At 44.6% G+C, this 13,450-nt stretch overlaps 1 protein-coding gene across 1 annotated transcript in view; it reads left to right on the forward strand.

Moving 5' to 3' along the window:
- LOC146811596 (vomeronasal type-2 receptor 26-like) overlaps nucleotides 1-13,450 on the forward strand; it is a 35,756-nt gene that overhangs the window by 13,544 nt on the left and 8,762 nt on the right. The window contains exon 2 of the mRNA XM_085615077.1: nucleotides 6,748-6,871. Within this exon, the coding sequence (XP_085471203.1) occupies nucleotides 6,748-6,871 (124 nt within the window). The remainder of the gene's footprint in view (nucleotides 1-6,747; nucleotides 6,872-13,450) is intronic.

The following is a 13,450-nucleotide window of genomic DNA, read 5'->3' on the forward strand; positions in this document are numbered from 1 at the left end:
TCCCTCTCCCAGTCTCTGTCTCACTCTTTCTCCCCCTTTCCTTGCATCTCACTCTCTAGTTCCCCCTCTCTATCCTTTACATTTCCCCCTCCCTTTCTTTCCCTCTTTCTTACTCTAGCTCTCTCCCACTCCTTCCTTTAAGCATTCACTTTCTCCAACTCTCCCTTCCTGCTCCCTCTATTCCTCTCTTCTCTCACTCTATCTTCCTCTATCTCCTTCCAGTCCTCCCTTCCTCCATCTCATGTCAAATGTCTCCCTACTTCCCTTTCTCTATTATCTACCTTTCCTCTGTTTCTCTCTTCTTCCCCATTCCCCCTTTAACTTCTCTCTCTATCCTTGATTACCTTCTTCCCTTCTGATCGCACTCACTCCCTCTTTTCCTCCTTACTTTCGCCTCTTTCTTCACCTTTCTCCCGGACCTTTTTTCCTCCCTCTCACCTCTTATCCTGGTCTTCCTCTCTCTGTGGCATGTCATAGCCGCTTAGAATACATCACTGACTTGCCATAAAATGGATCACTGATGGAATACCGGAAACAGAATTATCGTGTGGACATAATATTGTGTCAAAAATATCAAGGACCAAAATATCGAGAAGGTAAGTGCAAATAAGTAAGTATAGATTTAGTATTCTAAACTCCACATCTACATACCTTGAATATACATATATATATCTTCAAGGTACACACATGTGCGGTTATCTATAGTAAAACATACTTTAGCTAAAGAAACTTACCTTTACAATATTTGTGTCCTCAATATTCTTGACACAATATTTTGGTCCATGATATTTCTGTTTCTGATATTCTGTCTAAAACCCAATAAGACAGATATTGTTAAAATACCAAACATGTCACTGGTACAATTGTGTAGATACCAAGCGACAGATTTATCAATCTGTCCTGCAGCGCAGCACAGCAAGCCAACTTGCTGCACTGAGTGAATGGGAAAGCACAGGAATACACTGTATTTAACATTATATGGCGCATTCCCGTACTTTCCTAGCACTGGTGCACTTTTGGCTGCCTAGCTCCAATGCAGGCACCATTGGCTCATGTGGCAAGGGTGCCTGCATTGTGGGGGCAGGATTGTTTGTGCATAGGAAGGGACAACTTTCTGCACAGAAACAATCCTGAGAGGCATTTTCCTCTTTCTATTTGTGCTACAGAATACAACACAGATAGAAAGAGGAAAAACAAGGAGAAATAAAGATAATTCTCCTTGTTACGCCTCACCTGGGGAGGCATAGCATTTTGACGCATTCCCAGGTCTACCACTAACGGTAAATCTGGGTGTAGCATACAGTTAATAGTGTGCGGAAGAGAATGTGACATGAAAGGGTTAACTAGCTTAGGCAGTGTTGATGAGTGAAAATGCATCCAGAAAACCCTTGTGCCATGCAGCGCTAGCAGAGAATCTTGTGTCACTTTTTTTGCTATTTCTACTAGACAAAATTAAATGTGCTGCCACGTTGCCTTATTAATGGTATCAGGCCTCGTTGATCTTCCGATGCTTGTTTAGGACATTCCATAAACACTGCGTACTGTGAAAAAGGACTGTTTATGATACACTGTGGCAGACAGGTGGATCGTGGGAGAAACATACCGTTGAGAATGTACTGACCCCGAGTGGGCCTGGGAGAATGATTGATGAGTATTAGGGAGAGAAAAGTTGTAAATACTGATATCAGCACAGAACATGTGAGAAGGGAACTGAATGTGGTGTAAGTCAAATTCTAATATATAAACGTGGGGCTGCTCTTGCCTCAGTGGAAGCTCACTGACGGAGTCTTGCAGATCTGCCATAAGCCCAAGCTGCTGCCCCCCCAGTTGTGCTGTTCCCACAGAGGGTGTTGGATAGGTTGGAGCAGGCTTCCTGGCATTGTGGAAAGTTAAGTTCTAGGGGAGAAGAAGGGCAGAACTCTATTGCTTTATCCTGACTTGTTAGTTTCCTATTGGTGTGCCTTTAGCTGCATTGCAACTGATTTAAGACTATGTGTTTCATTGTCACTGTGCTCGCATTGCACTGTCCATGCAGATACATATATTAGACGTGACCATTTTGCTATTGTTGGCTGAAAGGTTGTGTATGTTTCACTGTCCCACTATTGTTAGTTGATAGGTTATATTCTCCAGTGTTACAGAATTACTCATGGGCTTTTGGTTTACTGCATTTTTACCTGTTTCTTATTTGCATCATTACATTATAAATGTACATGCAACTATTTTGCTGAGGTATGTCACCATCAGTGTGATAGCATTATGCAGCATGCTCATATATAGTTCTGTGATTGTTCTGCCATTGTTACGATATTAAGCTAAGCACCCGGGGTGGAAGGCTAGACTTTCCTTTGCTGCTCACAGTTACAAAATTACTTTTGTGCATTGACCCACTGCATTGTGAGAGATCGCAGCTTGTTTTTTTCTTGCTCTATTATTGTAACAATGCTGCATTATAAATGCATATAACCATTCTGCCTATGTACAACTATTATTGCTTTTACATGTATCCATGTTAATGCTTTATTAAAGATAAATTGTATCCGCTACTTGTACATGCTGCTCCTTACTGAGTGTCTCATTAATTTGTACTTGATTGACATTGCTTCGATTGATTGACAGTAGCCAGTCCAACGCACTGGGAATGCACCAAAATCCAAGGGTAGATGCGTGGGAACACCCACACTCCACCACGGAATTCCTCCTTGGGGCAGAATAACGCAAGGCAACGATTTGTGCTGCCTTGCATTACTCTAGATTTATCAAGCCATGCAGGGCCATGAAATGTGGCCCTGCGTGGCTTTACAAATCTTACCTAGGTTTTGTGTCGCCAGGGTGATGCAAAACCGTCATAAATATGGGCCCAAGTGGCTTACAATTTAGTGCGCACAGAAGATCTGTGTCTTTCATGAATGTATGAGGCATGCTCTTCTCAGATGCCTGGACTTGGAACCCAAAGCAGCCCTGACAAATTTTGTCAGACCACCACCATATGGTGCACAGTGAGCAAGTGAGTGAGCCTGACCACTTCAAGGGGGAATGAAGGGGGGGTTCCCCCAACAACATTCTGGGAATACCGGCAGAAAATTGCACAAATAGTGCATGCTACACCACATTTGTCATTATATATTCAATTGTATTCGCTTTTAAAGCATAGTAAATGATGATAGTACACAGTTCAATGCCAATGTGACAATATGTTTGGGTGCCCCCTCCCAATACCATCCTTCTCTGAAAATGTTGCTTTCGATCACTCCCCAACTGTGCCGCTCATCTCCCAAAAGCTCCTCTCTCACATGTTTTTTATTTGTTTTAAAGTGCCTCTCATACCAGTGTAAGGAGTCAGAGAACTTTACAACACACACACTGAGACAACGAATCATGTGTACTTAAATTAGTGTACAGAAAATGTTGCATAAGACAAAAATGACTCCTAGGTATAGGATTCAAATATCATCCATACTGGTAGCCATTTTTTTTAGATTCCTGTGGTGAGGGCCACCACAGGACGTGATTTGGCTTTTGGACTCACAAACATAGATTGAAGAAAATGCTATCAGCGATTTCCGACTAGTCTTTGACTGGTTGTCTCGAAAACAAAAATTTTAATTGCTTCACGTAATGGTGCATTGCAGGAATTGGCATGCTTTTGTTGAATTTCAGAGGATTTAATACAAAATATATTCACGTGAACAGCGATACACTAACAACATCACAAATACCATCACAGTACCCCATTAAGAAGGATCATAAATAGAGCCTTGAAGAAGTCCAAAGGGACGAAACATGTTGGCTACTGTTTTTAAAGGGAACAATAAAAGAAGACGAATATGAATATATAATTATCTTCAAAACAAATCTGATGGAGTTTGAGAATTAAATGTACTGTATATGTGTATTTATACAATAACTGTGCTAAACTATCATTAACAAAGAATGATGTACATTGTTAATTTGTGGTGCTGAACCGCTGGAACTCATTAATGTGTAAGGAGAATATTTTCTCTTTTGGAAGTTAAAAGGGGCTAATCTTCCAGTTCTGTGCACCATTTAAAGAGATTAATAACTTTTCCCACAGATATGGTAGGTGTGGTAGCATATTGCCTCAACCCCTATTTGTATAAACTTTTTTTAAGAGTGCTTGGACTGGAGAAGCACAAACAGATGATTCATAACTTAATACAGTGGTTAGGGTTGGATTTACTAATAATATTTTATTTTCACCCAAACAAACCCTTTTTAGCGACATTAGGATAAAGAAAGACTGGGAAAAAACATAGCTTTCTAACCTGTACCTTGCAGTTTCCATGCAGCTCTTTGATGGCAGTTCATACCTCACTTTGCTATTTTTCGATTGTAACTTATGAACTGCAAGTAACAAAAGAATCTCTATAACAAAAGCTGCAACCCACTGAGCTATCCAAATAAAATACAGTTCTGTGACCTTCATGATACACATTCTTTGCAGTAGGCGTGTTTATCATCTGTGCTATGTTAGATGAGTTAAAACTGCCACTAGACAAAACTCCATCCCTCTACAGCAGGAACATTAATCAGCAGAGTTATCTTTACATTTTTATTGATGTCTGAAAACTGCTCTATGTGGCTCCTGGCCATATTTTCTGACTCCTCCCCTCAAGGCAGATGCCAGAAGAGTATGGACACTGGCAGTTTGCCCACACTGTTGCTTGTCCATGCCAGACCGCTGCGGCTACCAGGAATCATAATTGCCTGGCTCCAGGCTCCCTCAAGAACAGGTCTCACGCACTCACCAGACCCACCAGGCTGGCCAAAGCCACAAATCCTTCCGTATCCAAACTGGCACCACTGACAGTGACGGGTTTTTTAGTTGTTTATCAACAATAATAAGATTGCCTCGAATTGATGCCATTCCGCGCCCTGGCAGTACAATTTCCTCTCTCTGGGGAGTCTACTTTCCCCCATGATTACCCTGTGAAAACAATCAATTACATCCTGTACAATTCACCCACCCATTTTTGTACCCATATAGTAATTGCCGATTGTTTTCTCCCAGGTCCCAATTTTCATACATTCGTGAAGAGAACTCTATCTCATGAAAGAGTTTGAAACGTCGTTGGCAGGCTAACACACTAATTGCATTGCAACAACTTACTGAGTGGCAATTACTCAAATGTGTGTTTTGGAGTTTCATGCACGAAAGTTGTTGTCAATTATTGGTGCAATCTTTACACTTCCATGTAATTTCTGTTCACTGAGACCACTGTGCGCCTTTAATATATTTACAGGGGCAGATTTACAAGGACTGGCGCATTCCTGCATATCAGCAGGGATGCTCCAGGTAAGATGCGTCACGCAAGTTTACCCTTGCGCCACCACAGATGCGCCGCATTGTAAATGCGACGCATCGTGGCGCAAGGATAAACAGATATGTGACGCATCTGATGGCGTAAGGGCAGCACATTGCTGGAGTCGTGTCGGAAGCGTGACGCAACTCCAGCAATACTCAGGGGCTGCCCATATCTAACATGCTGCGTCACGCCTTACGCCTGCTTCAGGCAGGCGCAGGGTTTTGACGCAGCAGCGTCGGAAAAGTGACTCAGTGAAATCTTGTAGATTTCACTGCGTCACTTTTCCGAGGCTTTTTCCGATGGAACGTCCACCCTGCATACATTAAACCTGACGCAGGTTTAATGTAGCGCAGGGCTTTACAACGTGCTGCATCTCCCTAGATGCGTCACGTTGTAAATAAGGCGCAACATAGCACATGGTTTACAGCGCCGCTGCATTTCAGGAGGGACGCAACGGCGGCGTAAATGTGTCGCAAGGGGCTTGTAAATCTGCACCATATTATGTGATTTTGTCGCAAACCGTTTTTGTATATTTACATATTGACATTGGATCATGGTTTAAATATACTCTTGTTGAGAGGAGTGCTTTAGGTTTCTGTCTTCATTTACTGCTCTAAGTACATTTTTGCAAATTTGTAAATGTATAAGTTAAGTTACACCAGGGAAACTGCTATGTTTTGTTAACATTAAATGCCCAGATTTCCTCTGGTTTGAGAGCTGCCCTTGCTTTTTGTAAAATACTCTAAGTACAGGCTTGGTGACTGATTTAGAGTTTGGCGGAGAGGGTACTGCATCATAAACATGACCTAACCTTTGATCTGCCGCCTAAATTCTGAGTTGGGCAAACTGCCAATTTTCCAATGGCTGTGTCTCCATTGGCTCTGGTGTTGCAAAACGTACTCTGACAGTGGAGTAGGGGCTGTCAGAGTAACGCCATCGGGCTCCCTGCCTTATTTGGAGTGAATGGCTTTTTTAATGTCTGTCTCAGCCAGGAAACACTGGCAGTCACAGAGAGAAAGTTTAAATAATGACCCTCCCCACTCCCCAGGGGTGGGAGGTCATTAGTTAGTTGTTTATCAAAAACAAACTTCCACTTTGGAGTGTGTTTTTGAAATCAAAGAGTTTGGTGCACAGCCAACACAACCTCATGTGGCCTCCCCATCACTTTCTGGCTTTAGAGGAAAAGATGAAACAGATGTTTATCTGAAGATTCAGAGATCACTGCTAGGCTGAAGGTGATCTCTGAATCTGGCAGGTGGTAGTCCGGCAAGATTGTGGACAAGATGTCCTCTTCCATCCTGAACGATGCACTTCCACCTTCCACCTACCAAACTCTAAATCAGGCCATTAGCCTTTTTTTGATTGGGCATGCAAGTTTTTGAGATAGCACATTTTCTAATTGTTTGATTTTAACAATCAGGTTCCTGTTTCGATCTGCAGCAAGTCTTGTACTCCAGGATATAGAAAATCAGCTCTGGAGGGGAAGCAAAGATGTTGCTTTGAGTGCATCCAGTGTTCAGAAGGATCCATTACTAATCAGACAGGTGGGTCAGTTCAATAATGTTCAGATATGAGTTGATTTCTTTTTTCACTTATTTGAAAAACACTCTGTTTCACTATGTGGTCTTTTTAGACTGCCCTGTAGAGTGAAGCTCATAAGAAACCATTCACTTTAAAATTACATTTTACAGTAACTTAAAGAAATATCAGTCAGTCAGTCAGAAAACTTTATTTCGGCTATCAGCCATAAAAGTTCATAAAACACAATAAAACATGAACAATAAATATAAGGAAATGATACAAAAAAGTAAAAATAAGAACCTAAAAACAAGCACATAAAAAAGAGCACTATATTAAGGGTGGATAGTGCCACAGGATTTATCTTAATGTAATAGTAATCGTCTTCTGATTAGCCACATTGAAAATAAAAATTTGGCAATCACCGTGACAAATAAGGGAGAAGGATCATACTTCAAAAACCTAAACAGGTCTCTATAGTTCCTAGCCCCCAAGTTTTTTGCGAGCTGGATAATCCATTTTCGACGGGGGGTTTTATAGGCTGCACAAAAAAAAATAACATGAACCTCTGATTCTTCAGGGACACCACACCCAGGACAGGGTTGTCTAATGAAACCAGCCCACTTATTCGTTCTCGAGAAGAGAGGAAGAGAACCATGCCTAAATTGTATAAATAGTTTCTTGGCAATAACCGGGTGGATCAAATCTAATGCAGGCTCAAAACTATACCCATTTTTTACCTCGAGAAATACCGAGGTCAGGTGAGGGCTATTCACTGATCGAAAAACCTGGGTCAGATTATGTTCCTCCAGGGTTTTTGCCAGAGACTTTTTTGAAAGAAGAGGGCATGACTCCTCAGGTGTGAGCCAAAGATCTTCTCTCCCAATTGCCCTCAGCGATTTTTTTACGAATGCTAACCAGGGAATGGCACCTGCCTTTGGAATCAACAAGATAGATTTCAATTCCTCCCGAAAATTAGCAAGTTCGGGAGTACTCCATAGTCGGCGCCAATACATTACCGGTCTTGAGGAGACCAGATCCGCAATGGGTTGTATGCCCAGGTCCATCCTGAGCGGCTGCATAGGAGTGCTCATAGGAAGTGCCAGTAGTTGTCTAATAAATTGGTTTTCTGACTTAGTTAAAATCTGGACTATATTGTTGCCCCATTGTTCAGCACCGTAGGTCACCAGCCCCCTCGCCTGTGCTTTGTATATCTCCACTAGTGGGCTGATCAACTTAAGTGGGCTATTTTGATAAATCTTTATAATTCCCCCAGTTATCTGTACAAATTTGAGATTCACTTTTGAGATCTGGGCGCCCCAGTTCATTTTGTTGTTAAGGGTCAAGCCCAAGTAGTCAAAGATGTTCACCCGTTCTAAGTGCAGACCATCCTGTTTTGGCGTAGGGCGGTCTGTAATGTCTGCGTGCAAGACCATATATTTGGTCTTGTTCACATTAATGACTAAGTTCCTTTTCCTGCAGAATGAAGCAAAACCATCCAGGATTCTTTCCATCCCCATGGGAGTCCTGGACAGAAGCAGGGTATCGTCTGCAAACATTAATGCAGGTATTTTTCTACCCGCCAGCCTAGGTGCGTCTATGTCTCTTAGGGCCAGGATATCCTCGACCAGCCCATTTAGAAAAAGGGAAAAAAGGGTTGGAGCTAGTACGCATCCCTGCCTTACTCCCTTCTCTACTCCGAAGGGGTGCGTGAGTTCTCCATTTAATCCAAACCTAACTCTAGCAAAGGTGTCTTTATGTAATCGCTCTAGTAGGTCACAGAGATAAAGAGGGACTCCCATCCCTTTTAACAGCTCCCATAGCTTGCGACGATCCACCATATCGAAGGCAGACTTTAAATCTACAAACGTGAGATAAAGGCTGCCCCCTTCTAATGTAATAGATTTCCAGTGGATCATCTGTAACCTAAACAGTTGGTCCACAGTTGACATTTTGGCTCTAAAGCCCACCTGTAGAGGGGTTAGAATATTGGACTCATCCATCCAGGTTTGTAATCTCCCTAGAAGAATGCGCGCAAAAATCTTCTGGGCGGAATCGATTAGGCTGATCGGCCTATAATTTGCCGGATCAAGGGGAGAGCCCTTTTTATGGATTGGTATGATCTCGGCACCAGCCCAAGTTGGTGGTAGCGGCATTCCAGCTAGAATTGCGTTAAAAAGACCATATAGATAGGGGACCCAGATGTCCGGCTCGCTCTTAAATAGATCACCTGGGATCCTGTCTAGGCCTGGAGCTTTATTTGGGAGGACTTTGCTAAGTGCCATTTTAACTTCGCTAAGCGTGCACTTATGAGCCATCCCCTGGGTATGTGATATGAAGGCATTAGGGAGGGAGGAAGGATAGTTTACTTCTGATGTCTTAGAAGCATATAGGTCTTCAAAATGACCACGCCAAATTTCTTCCCCAATGTTAGGTTGGACTGCTTGCTGGGAGCATGACGATCCGGTTTTAACCAGATTCCAAAATGATCTTGAATCCCTATTCTTCAATGCAGAGGAGATCTCCCTCCATCTGCTTATTTCCCATTCTTTTTTTGCTTCTCTAGTCATTTTTTTAAGATGTGCCCTCGCTTCCTTAATTAGTGGAATGTTGCCATTCTTAAGGGTTGTCACAAGCAATGTCTTGGCTTCCCTGCAGGATTTATTGTACCAAGTATTGTTCCCCCTCACGGGTGCCGAATTTCTCTTGGTTTCCCGATGGAAGTGGGTCTCTAAGATACCACAAAGTTCTAAGTGAGTTGCCCCTATCAGATCTAGATCTAGATGGCCCTCTGTCGAGGCAACCTCACCCAGAGACTTCTCCAGGAGGGGATAGATCTCGGTATACATAGCACTAAGATCCCTTTGAGATTGGGCGATCTTCTCCCATCTAACTCTACGAGCGCCACAAGCTGTAACCAGGGGAGCTGAGGTGATTAAATCATTAGCGGGATGAGAGAAGTTAATGAAACCCTCCATGGATACAACAATGGGATTGTGGTCGCTTTCGCATCGTTTCTTGACTCGAAAGTCCAGAATCCTAGGCCAGAATCCCATACTAAGCATTATATAATCGATAATGGAGGTTTGCCCATTTCTTTCAAAAGTAGAATTACCTGGGTTATCTGCAGGGAACCTGCCATTGCATGCCCTTAACGAAAAGGTGAGTGTTATTGAGGTGAGTTGAAGGACCAGGGGTGTCCAAGCCTTCGTAGAATAGGTATTAGTCGGGGGGATAGCCCACACTTGATCCTCTTCCTGAGATACTGGATTAATCAACCCATTCAAGGGTTCGTAATGGCAGTTAAAATCTCCGCCAATTATAAGATGGTCTACGTTAGTGGATAAAGTCAAAAATGTCCCTAAGCTAGTAAGAGTACAGGACACTTGGCCATAGTTCACTGGACGGGAATAAATGTTAATCAAACTCAACTCCTGGTTGTCCCGAAAAGACATGGCTAGGCACATAATGTCAGGTGAATCAGTAATAGTTTTCCTGATTACACAGCCCAGATGGGTTCGCACCCAGATGGTCAGCCCTCCCGATGGCCTCCCCCTTTTAGCCCTCACTGCCGGTTCCCAGTAGGTAGCATACCCTAGACGATGATAGGGCTTCAATGCCCATGTTTCCTGAAATAGGCATAGGTCATGTTCGTCGATAAATTCCCCCCAGTCGGGTGAGGCTAATAAGCGGGATAGACCCGCCACATTCCATGATAGGATTTTTAACCCCTCGACCTGAGTGGGAGAATGGATAACGGGATCTAACCAAAGAGGGATGGATATGTTCCCGGGAGGGATGCTTGGATTTTCCCTAATATTGACGGTTAGCCCTGGTTCAGTGGAAAACCCGGGAGGCGTCGGGTTACTGGAAGAGATAGCGGGATGGGTCACAGTTAAATTTAAAAGGGGTAACTCCACTGGCTTCACCTTTGTTTGCTGAATTGACCTTTTTGTACAACTTTCAAAGTCAGGGATCAGGGTCGTTACAGAGAAACTTCCAGATCCCCCCTCAATTCTCAAGACATTCCCATCTTCCCGGGCTTTTCGACAACCATATCCCAAAAAAACCTGAGAGTAGGGCGATATAACCCGACTCACCATAGCTTTCGTCTCCACCTGCATTAGGAGACTGGGCCTGGAGTCGGGGTCAGGCAACTGTCAATCGACACAATCCAATGGGCTGCACCTGTTATAACAGGGTATGTTGATACATGGGGTGTGGGGGTCTGCCTCTAAAATTCCTCTGTGGCCATAGCCCGCCCCCACTCTTTCCCTATGTGAGTTTACTATATCCATCCTATGATTAAAAGCTCCCAACGGATAGAAATGTGATAGGAAAGAAGTTTGGATTCCATCGATCAATCTAGTCCCCCCTCCCCCACACGTTTTACCACCCTTTTATCCCTGAAATTTACAACAATACAATCTCCCCTTATAGATTTCACGCCCCGACCTATCCAAGACACTCTACGCACCATCATGATTTCCCCATTTAAATTAGGTGGCAGAGGTCTGTTTTCATTCAGCCAGTGGATTACCTTATTCTTCAAAGACAGGTATGGTTCTGCTCTATCAGGGGGGAGTTCAGGAACACCTGTAAGGACCACGACATAAGGACTACAATCTGGGGGCAGATCGATTCTTTGAAGATTCCTGGAACTAGGGGAAATATTTGAACTGGGATTTGCGGGGGGAGAGGGAGTGGGTTGGGATGGTGGGCAGGCCAGACGGCCTGTGTCACTTGTGACTTGAACCTGATGTGAGGGGTGAGAGGGAACAGTCCTACCATCGTTGTTGAGGGGTGTATCACTTTCAATTGGGGTGGATTATAATGAAGAGAATGATCAACACCCGGCTCACTTGATCTATTGTTTGATGGTAAAACCGGTTGGTGACAAGGTACCTTCTGAGCTGGGTGAACTATTGCCGCTGGATTAAACTGAATGGTGTCAGCTATCAATGCAATTTTGCCTTCTAAAATGCATAAACGCTTAATTAAAGGGGACAGACTCTCGTCAATTAAAGATGCCATTTTATCCCAAAAAGTCAAGCCCCGTGATTCTTCCTCACCAGTAGATGTAGAAATGAGGGGCGCTACAGGGTCCCGAGTAAAAGCTCTGGGTGGATCAATTTCCTTCATGGTGGTGTTAGAATCTAAGTTAGAATCTATCATGCTTTTTTGTTTTTTCTTAGAAGGGCATCTCATGGGGACCCCATCGCATTTCTTCCCTTTTGTTGCTGGTGGCTTCACCCCGGGGTGTTTACTTCTTATGGTCCGGTCCGACATGGACCTTGTTGTGGCACAATTAAAGATGGAGACTGGAGAAGGGGGTTTAGTCGATAGTGAGTTGACCTCTATAGACCTTCTAACAGAAGAATTAGGTAAGATAGGGCCATCGGAAGAGGCTGGCTCTGTTGTTAGTAGCTCGTCTAGTGAGCCGTCTGGGGGCAAAGACACAAGTTTATCAGGGGAAAGAGTGGACATGATGCCTCCCAGTGAGGAGCGTTTCCCTAGTAGGGGGTCCAGGGATAATCTGCGTTCAGTAGCAGCGATCTCATAAGCCAGAACATTACTTGCGCGAGTAATAAAATTGTCCAGGGTCCCCGCAACAGAACACCCCTTGGGGGCCAACCTCAATAGTCCAGTAGCCATAATATTTTACCTTAGAGAGATCTGGCCAAGAAGAATACCCAACCCAACCCAGCCTCGTACAGTCTTGAACGGCCTCAAACGGCCCGCTCTTTGCCCGGTCTTCACCCCGTGCGTCGACCCGCGCGCGTCCCGCTAGCGCGTGAGCACAGGGTATGTTAAATAGGGAGAAGGTGCGGAGGAGGAGTTGGCGGGAAGAGGCCCCAGGTGCAGCGGTGATTACCTCGCTATGCACGCTGGTCCTCGCAGTCCCGCCGGCAGAAGGGCCACGCACACAAGCTCCCAAAGTACAGGCAGAGTCCGTTGTGGCAGAGTTAGTTGTCCCAGGAATATCCAGCCAACACAATCCTCGGTGTAACAGCGGCGAGCGGGTCCCGCGAAGCGGGGGCCGCGAGTTTTAAATAGTGATGATGGGAGGAGCTGGCGGGAAGAAGCCCCAGGTGCAGCGGTGATTACCTCGCTATGCACGCTGGTCCTCGCAGTCCCGCCGGCAGAAGGGCAACGCACACAAGCTCCCAAAGTACAGGCAGAGTCCGTTGTGGCAGAGTTAGTTGTCCCAGGAATATCCAGCCAACACAATCCTCGGTGTAACAGCGGCGAGCGGCTCCCGCGAAGCGGGGGCCGCGAGTCTTAAATAGTGATAATGGGAGGAGCTGGCGGGAAGAGGCCCCAGGTGCAGCGGTGATTACCGCGCTATGCACGCTGGTCCTCGCAGTCCCGCCGGCAGAAGGGCCACGCACACAGGCTCCCAAAGTACAGGCAGAGTCCGTTGTGGCAGAGTTAGTTGTCCCAGGAATATCCAGCCAACACAATCCTCGGTGTAACAGCGGCGAGCGGCACCCGAAATATCAAAATAATGTGAAGTATGAAGGGCTTCACTGGAGATAGGTGCCTCCAAAAAAAAGCTCCACAGTGGAAAAAAGCTGAGCAGCAAAAAACCTCTAAAGCGTGAT

The sequence above is a fragment of the Triturus cristatus genome, chromosome 7 (assembly GCF_964204655.1).
Source record: "Triturus cristatus chromosome 7, aTriCri1.1, whole genome shotgun sequence".
In the NCBI taxonomy this organism is placed as follows: domain Eukaryota; kingdom Metazoa; phylum Chordata; class Amphibia; order Caudata; family Salamandridae; genus Triturus; species Triturus cristatus.